The sequence below is a fragment of the Cervus canadensis genome, chromosome 2 (genome assembly GCF_019320065.1).
Source record: "Cervus canadensis isolate Bull #8, Minnesota chromosome 2, ASM1932006v1, whole genome shotgun sequence".
NCBI lineage: Eukaryota > Metazoa > Chordata > Mammalia > Artiodactyla > Cervidae > Cervus > Cervus canadensis.
In genome coordinates, this window is record NC_057387.1 from 13,856,061 (window position 1) to 13,868,011 (window position 11,951).

At 53.3% G+C, this 11,951-nt stretch overlaps 2 protein-coding genes across 2 annotated transcripts; both read right to left on the reverse strand.

Moving 5' to 3' along the window:
- Positions 1-580: 580 nt before the first annotated feature.
- RAB25 (RAB25, member RAS oncogene family) lies at positions 581-7,191 on the reverse strand. The gene is made up of 5 exons (XM_043454058.1): positions 6,904-7,191; positions 3,506-3,701; positions 2,021-2,214; positions 1,309-1,389; positions 581-921 (listed from the first exon to the last, which is right to left on the reverse strand). The coding sequence occupies exons 1-5, from the start codon at positions 6,944-6,946 to the stop codon at positions 794-796; spliced, it is 642 nt and encodes a 213-aa protein (XP_043309993.1). The 5' UTR covers positions 6,947-7,191; the 3' UTR covers positions 581-793.
- A 972-nt stretch (positions 7,192-8,163) lies between these two features.
- LAMTOR2 (late endosomal/lysosomal adaptor, MAPK and MTOR activator 2) lies at positions 8,164-11,896 on the reverse strand. The gene is made up of 4 exons (XM_043454070.1): positions 11,090-11,896; positions 10,645-10,807; positions 8,605-8,694; positions 8,164-8,369 (listed from the first exon to the last, which is right to left on the reverse strand). Exons 1-4 carry the CDS (start codon positions 11,155-11,157, stop codon positions 8,313-8,315), a joined length of 378 nt encoding a protein of 125 aa, XP_043310005.1. The 5' UTR covers positions 11,158-11,896; the 3' UTR covers positions 8,164-8,312.
- Positions 11,897-11,951: the final 55 nt, after the last annotated feature.

Genomic DNA, 11,951 nt, shown 5'->3' on the forward strand with positions numbered 1-11,951 from the left:
TCCACCTAGACCTTGCCTGGAAAGCCAGCTTCTGAACTTGATGGAGAAAGGGCAGAGCTGAGAGCTTGACCCTCTCATCAATCCGCACCAGATTCAACCCATCCCTACACACCACATCTTCTCTTCAGGGTCAAGCAGAAACCTGGATGGAAGACAGGCCTTCCACCTCCCAGGCTTAAAATCCCTTCCCCAGCACACACAGACTGGGCTGGCCCTGACTCCCCCTTTACTTAAACATCTCCCCCTGCCTCCTCCCCTCACCCCTGGCATTGGAGTGACCTCAGCTCTTGGCACCAGGGCCCAGGGCACCAGATGGTACCCGCTGATGGTATCCTTTGTCTCTCCTTCCAGATACCCCCTCTCTGCCATGCTGTCCTCCCTCTTCCACCTGCCCTGGGGGTTGGCAGAGGGAAAGGCGGGCACCTCCCACCCCCTTGGCACTGTCCCCAGACCACAAGACTCCAGAGACAGCTGGCCCTGGGGGGCAGTGAATATGGTGGGGAGGATGAGGGGAGGGGAAGGGGAACAAGGACTCAGAGGAGGGCCCAGAGATGCAGGGGAGGCAGCAGGATGGTCAGGCTTGATATAAAACACAGCTTTATTGGAGGGCCGTAGTCTGTGAGGGGGGTGACCGATAATAGAGGTCTGGGGGTGGGGAGGGCCACATTGAGACCTTAGAGCTCTGCAGGGCTGTGAACAGGGACTGGCCACTCTGACATCTGGACCAACAGGGCAGAGAAAGCTCCTGGAGCTGGGCAGGGCTGGGGGGGCGCCGGAACACAGTGGGGGCAGGTCAGAGGCTGATGCAACAGGCCCTCTTCTCCCCAGGACCCAGCTCCTGCCCAGCCGGGCCACTGCCCAGGGTAACGGCATTGGTCCGGGTGTTGTTCTGCTTCTGCCTGGACACCTTGGCGAAGATCTCTGTGAGGGCAGAGGGCAGTGATCAGGTCAGACGAAGATTAGGAGCCCACCCTCCCCATGTACACTCTGCGTGCCCCTTTCTGAACGCTGGGGGTTTTGCTGGAAGGAAGAGGAGTTTGGGCACCTGGGTCCCATCTACTTACATGGGTGGAGTGGGACTAAGACTCAGCTCCCTGGGAGTGTGGCCTCCTGGTTCTTTCCCTAAGCTCCAGCTGACAGGGGTGGGGGTGTATGAGGGAGGCTCTGAGGAGGCTGGGGGGGAGCCCTCAGAGGGGATGAGGAATCGGCTGGCGTGGCTGAGGGCTGGGTGTCTACGTTCCTCCCACTGCCCGCGGAAGCCTCAGGGGTCGGATGGCGGTGCCTGCTGAATGGAGGCAGGGACTCTACCTTTGAGGACAGTTTCAAAGGCCAGCTCAACATTGGTGGAGTCCAGGGCCGAGGTCTCCAAGAAGAGCAGCCCATTGTTTTCTGACAGAAAGGAAACACACCATTAGTTGTGAAGGGTCAAGACAATAATATTTACTTCACGTTTTACCATGCACGTTCGTTACACGCTAAACCCTTGGCATGTGTAGCTCATTTAAACCTTAAAACAAACTGGAAGGTAGGTTGGAATACTATTCCTTTCTTTTAGAAGAGGAAACTGTAGCCTAAAAACAGAGAGAACGAACAAAGAACTTGCTTTGTGTCCCACATCTAGCCACTCACCAAGAGATGTGGGCTAGGCCATGGGACCCCACAGCCTGCACCCTTAACCACTGTCTCCTGCTGCCTCTAAACCCCAGAAAGCTCCTGGGGAGTGTGACAGGAGACAGTCAAGGGAAGCCCATCTGCCATGATCTCAGCATGGCTGTGTGGGCTGCCTTAAAACCAACTATGAATACTTACCCATAAAGACAGGGCAAATGGGGCGGGACATAATGAGGGACACAGGGTCACTGAGGGGAAGGGCTAGGAGATTCTGAGGCCGACAGAATGGAGGTAGGGGGACCCTGGGCAGGAAGTGCAGGCCTGAGCCCCACAGTGGGAGCGGGGGCTGGGATTGATTGCATTGGCAGAGCAGCCGGAGGGGCCAGGCTGGGATGTGGTGGGCTCTCACCAGCAAACATGCGGGCTTCCTCAGTGGGCACCTCCCGGGACTGGCTGAGGTCACTTTTGTTACCAACAAGCATGACGACGATTGTGGCCTCGGCATGGTCGTAGAGCTCCTTCAGCCAGCGCTCCACCACGGCATAAGTCTGGTGCTTGGTTAGGTCAAACACCAGGAGGGCCCCCACAGCACCGCGATAGTACCTGGGTGGGGGTCAGTGGGTGGACAGAGGCAAGGTCAGGGCCATCAAGCCTAACCTCAGAGCAGAGCTCTTAGGCCAAAAGCCAGAGATGAGCACCAGAGACAGGGAAATATGAAGATTACAGTCCAGAGACCCAAACCACACAGGGCAGCCCAGAGCTCCCATGTCTGATGCTGAAAGCCCTCCAAGATACTGGTCTTGGAGTCTCTGAAGACTCACCTCCCTTCTCCAAAACCACTGGCTCCCTCCTCCCTCCTAACCCCTCTGCGGCCTCTGGTCTTTGTTCTGATGTTAGCCACAGCTATCCACAGATATATACCAGGGCTCTGGTCAAACTAGCTTCCTGGATGCCCAACACCCCAAATGTCCCTCACATAGCTCCTTGACCCCCAGCGCTTCTCTCTCATGGCCATCGTTCTAGAACTAGCTGAATCTCCCTGATCATCTGAGGCACCCTTACTAAGCATCCAGTCTCACTCTTGGAAGTTTGATAGCGCTTCTTCAGACTGGTGGTATAAAATTATTCCCATTGTATCGATGAGTCAGCTGAGGCTTGTAAGAGTCAATTGACCAGTCCAAGAGTGATGAATATGTATAAACAAAGCCACAAAGCCCCCAGCTCCTGCTTCCTGCCCCCTTGCAAGTGCTGCCCCCCACCCACCCACACCCCCCCCCCCCACACACACACATGCACAAGCACACACACCACCTTTGGCTGACACTGCCTGGGAGACGCTCTGTGTCCAGTATCAAGAGGCTTATGTTCCTCTGTGTCCTCTGAGGTTTGTGAAATGTGGTTATGGGGTCCAGCCTTTCACCTTGCAGTTAGATAGTGAAGGTTGCCAAGTGCAAAGCACTGCAGAAGTGAGGGGGGGTGCTCTTGATCCTAGAGTATCTCCCCATCACAGCGGCACCCCAGTCTCACCTGCTTGAAACACAAACTTCTTATATCTAAAGAGGGATTAATGATAGCACCTTATTCCTGGGGCATTTGGAGGAGTACATAAAATGCCCCATGTAAAGTGTCTTGTACCTTCCCTGGCACATAGTAAAGACAGGTAAGTGGTGGTGATGACTCTTGCTTTCAGTCCCAGCAGTCAGTATCATTGCTTCCTGTCTCAGAGTGTTCGTAACTCAGAGTACTCGTGTCTTCTCACCTGAGCCCCGCGGTCCCATTCAGGGAACTCCCTGCTGAGGTTCCTTGCCTCCTCTTCCTCCACTTCTCCTCCAGTGGTATACCCTGACTTCCCCAGCACCCCAGCACCCCCGTACACCCCCAGCCCGGGGCTCACGCCGAAGTGATGGCTCGGTACCGCTCCAGGCCAGCCGTGTCCCAGATCTGGGCCTTGATAGCAGCGGTGCCCAGCATGACAGTGCGGGTGGAGAACTCAACCCCGATGGTGGTGCGGCTGTCGTGGCTGAACTCATTGCGAGTGAATCGGGACAGCAGGTTGGTCTTCCCCACTCCTGACTCGCCGATCAGCACCACTGAAGGGGTGGAGAGATAAGGACTGAACTTGGAGGGTCTGCCCATCAGAAAAGACTCAGAAAACTGAGGAGCGGGTCAGGCCTCCTGGCAGAGCCATGCATGCATGCCCAGTCGCGTCCTACTCTTTGCGACCCCATGGGCTGTGGACCACCAGGCTCCTCTGTCCATGGGATTCTCCAGACAAGAGTATTGGAGTGGGTTGCCATGTCCTCCTCCAGGAGATCTTCCCGATCCAGGGATCTAACCTGCGTCTCTTAAGTCTCCTGCATTGGCAGGCGGGTTCTTTACCACTAGTGCCACGGGAAACCTGGCAGAGACAAGGGTCTCCAACTCTACATGATGCACCCACCCTGGGGCAGAAGGGATGAGAGCCTGAAGCAGGCTGAGGGGCTTCAAGGGTTCTAGGCCTGGCCTGTTGCAAAGTGGTGGCAGAATCAGCCCATGAATTTGGTGAGAGAGTGATGTCTATGGGCTGTCTGTGGATAGTGGCGTTCAAGGGTTGTGAGGCAGCAGGGAGGGTAGGGGGTCTGTGGGGAGGGTGCACATTTCCAGGCAAGAGAATATGAGAACATGTGCGTGTTTCTATGTAAACAAGCTGGAAGGAGAAGTGGGCAGTTTGTGTGTGTTTGTGAGGGGAGCAGAGGTGGGAATAGCAATATGGGTGAGGAGAAAGTTTGGCAGCTGACACATCTGGGGGTGGGGGAAAGGTATGGGGGTATGTGTGCAAGAAATTAGGATCCCATTATCCCTAAGAAGGGGCAGTCTTGTATGCTTAAGACCATGGAACTGGATGTGGGACCAGTTATGCATGCCTTCAGCAACTTACTATTCTCTTTCTTATTAAAAAAATGGGAATAACAATTTTATCTATGAGTTGTTGCAAGAAGTTAAACAAGATATTGCCCTGGATATAGTGAGTGTGCAAAACTGTTACTGTCATTATTGTTGTTGGTGAAAAGTGAAAGCGTTCGTCACTCAGTCGTGTCTGACTCTTTGTGACCCCATGGACTGTACTTTGCCAGGCTCCTCTGTCCATGGGATTCTCCAGGCAAGAATACTAGAGTGGGTAGCTATGCCCTCCTCCAGGGGGTCTTCCTGACCCAAGGATAGAACCTGGGTCTCCTGTGTCTCCTACATTGCAGGTGGATTCTTTACCCACCGAGCCGCCTGGGAAGCCCATTGTTGTTGGTAGGCTGGTGCTTTTATCTTTAGGTTTTCACAGACAAGGATATACCAGAGGGGCCATGAAGAGCCTTTGGGTTGAAGGGCAGGATCCAGGGCCCAGCCTTACCCACTGTGAGTGAGCTAGGGTCTGGCATTAAAACGTAGGGGCTGATGTTAAATATAAGCCATAATCCACTGGCCCAGAGCTACCCAGGGTGGTTCTGGAAAGGCAGGCTGGTGCCCCAGGACTGGGCACTGCATAATCTGGGCACTGGTCCCCACTCAGCCTCTGACTAGCTATGTGACGCTGAACAAGTGGCTCATCTTTTCTGGGTCCCAGTTTCCCTGTTTATAAAATCTACAAAACTCACTCCAACTTCAAAAATTCCTAATTTGTGTAGGGTGGGGAAGAGCTGGGAGCTGTATGGATGTGTGTAGGTAAGAGGATTTATGGACTTGAGTGTGTGTGTGTGTGTGTCTGCTATTGGGAACCGCATCCCCATCGCATCCCTCCCACTAGGTGGACTCTGAGCCTTGGCTTTGGAGTCAAACAGACTTGGGTTTGAGTGCTGACTGGGCGATCCTTTGAAAACTATTTGTTCTGTGTCTCATCCTCCTCTGAAAAATGGAGATACTAATAGTTCACGTTTATTGAGCGCCTACAGTATGCCCGGTACCCTCCTGAATGTCTGAACTCATTTACTCCTCACAACAATGCCACAAGGCAAGTACCACTATTAGGCTCACCCCATGTTTACAGGGGGTGGGCGTTCAATGGCCAGGTAAACGGGAGCTGTGCTGCCCACAGGAGCCTTCCAGGGAGGACTTGCCCCCTGCTGCAGGGAGTGCAGGCAGCACCCAGCCTTCAGCTGTTGCTCCTTCAGCATCTGCTTCTGATGTCGAGGCGGCCTCACCCGGGCTCATGCCTTTCCCTGGCAGCCGCACCCAGTGCCCTGGCAAGGACAGGGGAAACCCAGAGCTGCTCGCCCTTGGTCGAGGCTTTGTGTTCCTGCCTTGCAGTGTGACTTCTCCCTCTGCCCGATCCTGTGTCCTCCCTCTTCCTTTCACTGCTATTGAGCCACAATAAACAGCTCACACCCCAAATGTCTCCGGGTCTGCTTCTAATGACCCTAAATTGCAATAACTCGTAAGTGGCGGGGCTGAGATCTGAACTCAGTATTGCCCCAGTCTATTGTGACCCCTCACCCTGTCTCCCTTCCTGGGAAAAATGCTGGGAGTACAGGTTTCCCAAGCCCTGGTCTCCTGAGAGTCCCAGCTCAAGTGAGGGCAGGGCTGAGGCTGGGAGGGTGGAGTGGCTGGACGGGGAATCATAGCGATGCCAGTCCACCCTGCCCTGAAGGAGGTGCGGAGGTGGGGGTAGGGAACACTAGACTGGCTAAACACAGGGGCGAGATAAAGGAGCTGGAAAGATACATGCAAACTTCCAGGGATAGCCTGGTTAAACCCAGCTCCTGGTATTTGAGCCCAGGGGGTCTGCCAAGGGACAGACCGACAAGGCTACAGTGCTGGGAGTTCTCCAGATTCTATTAGACCCCGGTCCCGATTCATATCTTCCCTGTGTCTTCCTCCAGCCCTGTGATGGCATAGATCTTCCCATCTCTCCTTTCCTGTACAGCTGCCCAGAAACGTGACTTTCTTCCTCTTAAGTCTGCTTGTCCCTCCTTCTCAGGAGGGAATCCTCTCTGAAGTCTGACCTCCATCGCTAGTGCTGCAGTGGCTAACTCTTCCTAGGGACTGGGGCTTCCATTAGGAATGGGGCAGAAGAGCCTGGCTTGCACCATTAAGGAGCGATCAACATTATTTACTTCCCTAGAGCATTCTGGCCGCTCCAGGACTTTTGCTCCTGTAAACAGACCCTCCCCCACTCCTTAAGCTTTCTTTCGGATCTGAAGGAATGATGAGCCCTGGGAGGGGGCCCTGCTAATTGATTCAAAAACAGGAAGGAGCCCTCTGGCTCTGTGGTTCTCTGCCTCCGTCTCCCAGGTGTTCCTCTTTCTTTATGGACCCCAGACTCACCCTTGAAGACAAAGTTATAATCTTCCTCGGCTCTGTTCCCCATCTTGGCTCCGCATGGAGGGCACAAGTGTCTTCGAGGGCAGAGGTGAAGGGTCTACGCTTTGGCTCAATGCCCTCAACCCTCAGCTCTCAAGACACCTGGATCCGCCCTTCCTCTCATTGAGAGTAAAGAGACTTCTGCAGTGAGAGGGATCAAGGGCCGACTTTAGGCTAGCCAGGGCCTAGGGAGCCTCAGTTCTGGCAGGTGGCAGAGCTGTTAGGAATCTGAGAGGACGGAAGCTGAGAACAGGAAGAGTGAGCGGCCGGAGACCGAGAGCCCAGGTGGGTGGAGAGATGATGACGTCAGACAGGTTAGACAGGTTGGGTGTCTGCTCTCAGCCTGGGCTCTTGCAAGCAGGTGAGCAGGCTCAAGGGAGTGACAACGGGTGCAGCTAGGACAGGGACAGGACCTTCGGAGAGCCAGCTGAGGACTAAATGTGTGTTGCTAGGCTCCTGGGACCTGTGGCTGGGGGGGCCCGGCCACTAGTGTGTAATAGTCCCTCAGGGAGCAAGAAACTACACAGCCTTCTGCTATTCCTTGGAGCCTAGTAGGATAGGTAACTGGGGGCACCAGAGGAAGGGCTGTGGGGGGAAGGGCTGGGGTCACCCCACTGCAGGGCAGAGCTCTGGGAGGGGCATCTTGGATGCAGCAACTTCTGCCCCTCCCTGACAGCCCAGGACGTGGGATGGGCGGTTTCTCAACCTGGGTGGAGCTGGGCCTTGCAACCTACCAGCTTCCCTGGGATGAGTCCCTTCCTACAGCACTGGGAAAGATCCAGCCTTGCTCTAAGGACACTGGATAAGGGGGAGACCTGGGGCAGAAACAGCCAGGTGCAGGGATGAGTCTGACTGTTGGGCCAGGACTTCTTAATTTTTTCTACTCTTTCCCCAGGACCTGAAGCTTCAGGGCAGATACATTCTGTGTGCAAAGGACTTCCGGATCTGGAGAGGGGTCTGCGTAAGCTTGTGAATGCCCAGAGAAGAGGGAAGGGGTGGCCCTTGTAGGCCACTAGGGGGCACACTCCCAATCCCAAGAGTAGAAAAGGGGCCCCCCCAAAGTTGGAACTGAAGGACACTAAACTCCCACAGCCTGTTCTCTCTTTGTCCAACATGACCCCCACCAGCCCTTTGTTCATCCTAGCTGAACGTGAAGAACATGATGCACAATCCCTGCTCCTTCTTCTCTCCTCTGATTCCCCCCATCCAAGAAAACAGCCAAGACACGAGACAGCAGTTGAAGTTTATTCTTGGGAAGAATAAAGTCCCCCCACTCCAACCCCCTGCAACAGTCCAGGAAGGTTTCCCCAGGGAGCCCTGCCACACCACATGGTCATCTCACTCTTCTGAATCCCAGGTTCCACCAACGCCCACTATGATGCTGCTACTTGGGTGAGAGGCTCCTCCAAATACTGCACCAAGGCCTGGGCCTGTGGGAAAGGGAGAAGAATCCAGTCCCACAAGGCCTGCCACTCGAGGGATCTTAAATTCAGGTCTACTCCTACCGCTGAGCCCCCAGCTCCCAGCTGCTGCCTGTGAGCCCACCCCAGATGCTGACTGGGTGACATGACAAAGACTCTGGGAAGATGGTGGGGATGGGGGTGGATACAGTGATGGAGCATGAAGGCGGAGCCCAGGGTTGTACAAGAATGGACACATACACACCTTGGCCTTGAGCATTCCGAAGCCAACGGTCTCCTTGGCATACATGCACAGTAGAAGGTTGGCCACTCTTGTGATGGCTACACGGCCCTCCTGGTGGGGGTGATATCAGGGGATGTGATATCTGCTTGCACCCTTTGCCCCTTTTTTCCCCAAGGGCTCCTCTTGAGATGGTCTGTATCTTCCTTTCATGCCCCAGGCAGGGCAGGAGCTTCCACTGGGGGACTTTAGCCACAGCCCTGAACCTGAAGTCCTGAGCCCATTCCAGCCTCAGCACAGTCACCTATTAACCCAGTTACCCAAGAAAACTCCACCTCCCAGAAACTTTGTTTCTCTTTCTGTAATCCCTACCTCACTCCAGTTGGTGAGGATGCTAATACACAGGAAGGAGTCCAGTGTCTACAAAGGGCTGTCCAGATGGGTGACGTTATTAATATGGTTTCACCCCCAATGACACTGTAAGGGGAGACCACAACTCAACTTATAGTTCTCCTCGTTTCCCAAGGTAATATTTTTCAAACTGTAGGTTTGGCCCAGGGCTAACTAGCCCCAGATCAATTAAGAAGGTTGATCAGCATTAAAAGAGAAATAAAGTGTATTGCATACAGCAAAGGAAGTACTATTTCATGAAACTTTTGTTTTACTAGACTCTGACTGAAAATATATTTCTTATGGCTGGGTTGTGGTCAAGACATTTGAAAGCTATTGCGCTTATGGTACCAGCTCTAGGCTAGGGACCCTAAGAATCATCAGTTGAATTGGCATCTGTGGTTAAGGAGGGAGTCAGGAAGAGGTAGGTGGCTGAGTTGCAGTGGAAAAACTTCCAGGAGAATTCACTCTTGGGGCCTTTTCAATTTGGTTCAGCAAATTTTCACTAAGTATCCACCACGTGCTTGGAACCAGGTGTTGTACCCTCTGCCTCTCTGGCATCATCTACTAACCTCTCCCATTCTCATGCTACTCTAGCCACTTCAACCTTGTTATCTCTGACCAGGCATCATTCTGCCTCAGGGCCTTTGCATTTACTGTTCTATCAGAAATGTTCTTAACCCAGATAGCCACACGGCTTACCAGCTCCCTTTAGATGGATCTTTGATGAGGTGTCACCTTTTCAGCGATGTTGTCCCCGATACACACATCCTATCTTACTTCCTTGCTTTTTCTCGGTAGCATCTTCTTCTAATTTTTACATTATTTTTATTTTTTTGGTAACACCACATGGCTTGCAGGATCTTTGTTCCCTGACCAGGGGTCAAACCCAGGGGCCCCTGCAGTGAAAGCACCAGGTCCCAACCATGGGATCACCAGGGAAGTCCTCCCCTAGCATTTTCAATACCTAACATACTACTTTTTAAACTTACATAGATACGTTACAAAACATATTCATGAACTTATTTTACAGTAAGTTCATATGTAAGACTGTAAGCTTCATTAGGGTGGCAGCTTTTGTCTGTGCTGTTTCCTACTTTTCCCCAAGCCCTGAGAACATTGCAGGGACCTAAAAATATGTTGACTGGACAGATATAAAGATGTATGAGCCAGTTTCTGTTTCCAAGAAGTTCACAGTCTAATAGCCACTTCCCCTTTCTGGACTTCATGACCTTTCTCTGTAAAGTGAATGGACAGCAGGGTCTAGAGACTCCGCCATGCTTCTGGGTCTGTTAATCTCAGATGACAACATTTTGTGTCTGCACATCGCTCTAGTTTATATTCACCCTCTTCTTTGATCAGAATAACCCTGTGTGCACGGTATGGTGGAGGGGATTGTTTTCACCTTGGAAGTGTGGTCAGAAAGCTCAAAGAGGTTAAATCACTTACCCAACGTTTCACCAGTGCTAAAACCAGAACCCCGGCCAGACCTGGGTTCCAGAACTCCTTTCTCATCAATACATAGGGTCCTATCTATCATAAATGCTGTTGCAGACCAACTCTTAGTACTGTCTTCCAGACATCCTGTCCCTGGCCCTCCAACCATCCAGGATAGGATCCAGGTTGCCCTTTGAGATCCCCTTAGGGTCAGAGGAATGGATCCCTTCTTCATACCATGCAGTCCATGAGGATGAATTTGAGATTGTCTTCATTAAACGCTTGGTTTCCATTCCGGTCGTAGGCCGCCCAGATGTTACTGGCGATGGCCGCGGTGACCCGGGCGTCTGTATCCCCATAGCCGGAGTAGGCCAACAGAGATCCCTCGTTATTCAGCAGCCTGGTGAAGAATCAGAAGGGATATCAACGTGCTCAAGAGGGAGTCAAACTCCTCGGTACCCATCCCAATTCCCGCCACTGGGACTGAGTGTGTCCTGGGACGTGCCCAGGGCACGCAGCACGTCGGTTTCCTTTTCAAGAGGGGCTCTCCGTCATTTTCACCAAGTTGTTGCCCCCTCTGCCACCTCCTCCCTTCCCAGAGAGCCTTCCCCAGCCCTCCCTCGGAGAGTCGCGCGCGGCCCCACGCCAGTGCTCGCCACCCGGCTTCTCGGTCCGCACTCACAGGGTGCTCTGAACACCTCCAGTGTTGGCCTGGCTTAGCACCTGGGTCAAAGCCTTGGGACGCAGCATGCCTGAGGCTCCTAACCCTGGGTTTTTGCACCCAGAACCCAGAGTTTCCTATTGCTGGCCTCCGCCAGTCGCTTTCCGTAGTCCAGCTGCCTTGCTCCGGAACGCCCTGGGAGTTGTAGTTTCCGGGCCTGGTTTTGTGGTTCCGACTCCACCCTGCCCCGCAGCGGCGAACGCTGGGAATTGTAGTTCTCCGCGGCTTCGCGAGGCACCCTGGGAACTATAGTTAGCCTTTCCAGTGCGACCACGCGGTTATGCGGGAAAAGAGCGGGAGTGAAAGGACAGTGGCAGTATTGGAAGGACATTTAATCCCCTCGGGCAGAGGAAAGTCATATCCGCATGACAAGTCACGATTCAGTAATTAAAAGAAAGTAAAATCCCTATGTTTTTCAGGCACACCTTTGGTTACTTTTCAAAGCAGTTTTCTACATTATACAGTTAGGTGAGATGAGGCGAGAGAAACTATCGAGGAAACCAAGGTTCAGAAGGGCCGCGCAGGCAAAATTCAGGTCTCTGGAACTGTACTTTGTAGACTTCGTGCAAGCCACTACTCGCAGGGAAATAAAGTCAGTCCCAGAGACGAGGTTTTAGGTGGACATCCAGAAGTAAAAAAATTCAACCTCAAAGTCGGAATAGGTCTCAGGCCTGGAAAGGATTTGGGCTTCCGGAGAAAGGCCAGTTATCACAGGGAACGGAGATAAAGCGGCGACACAGAAAGTCCTTTGTCCCGAAGCTGGAGTTACCCGCGGAGGGGCGGGGGCAGCTTTGGGCCCAGGGGGCACCTCGGCTCGGCTCCG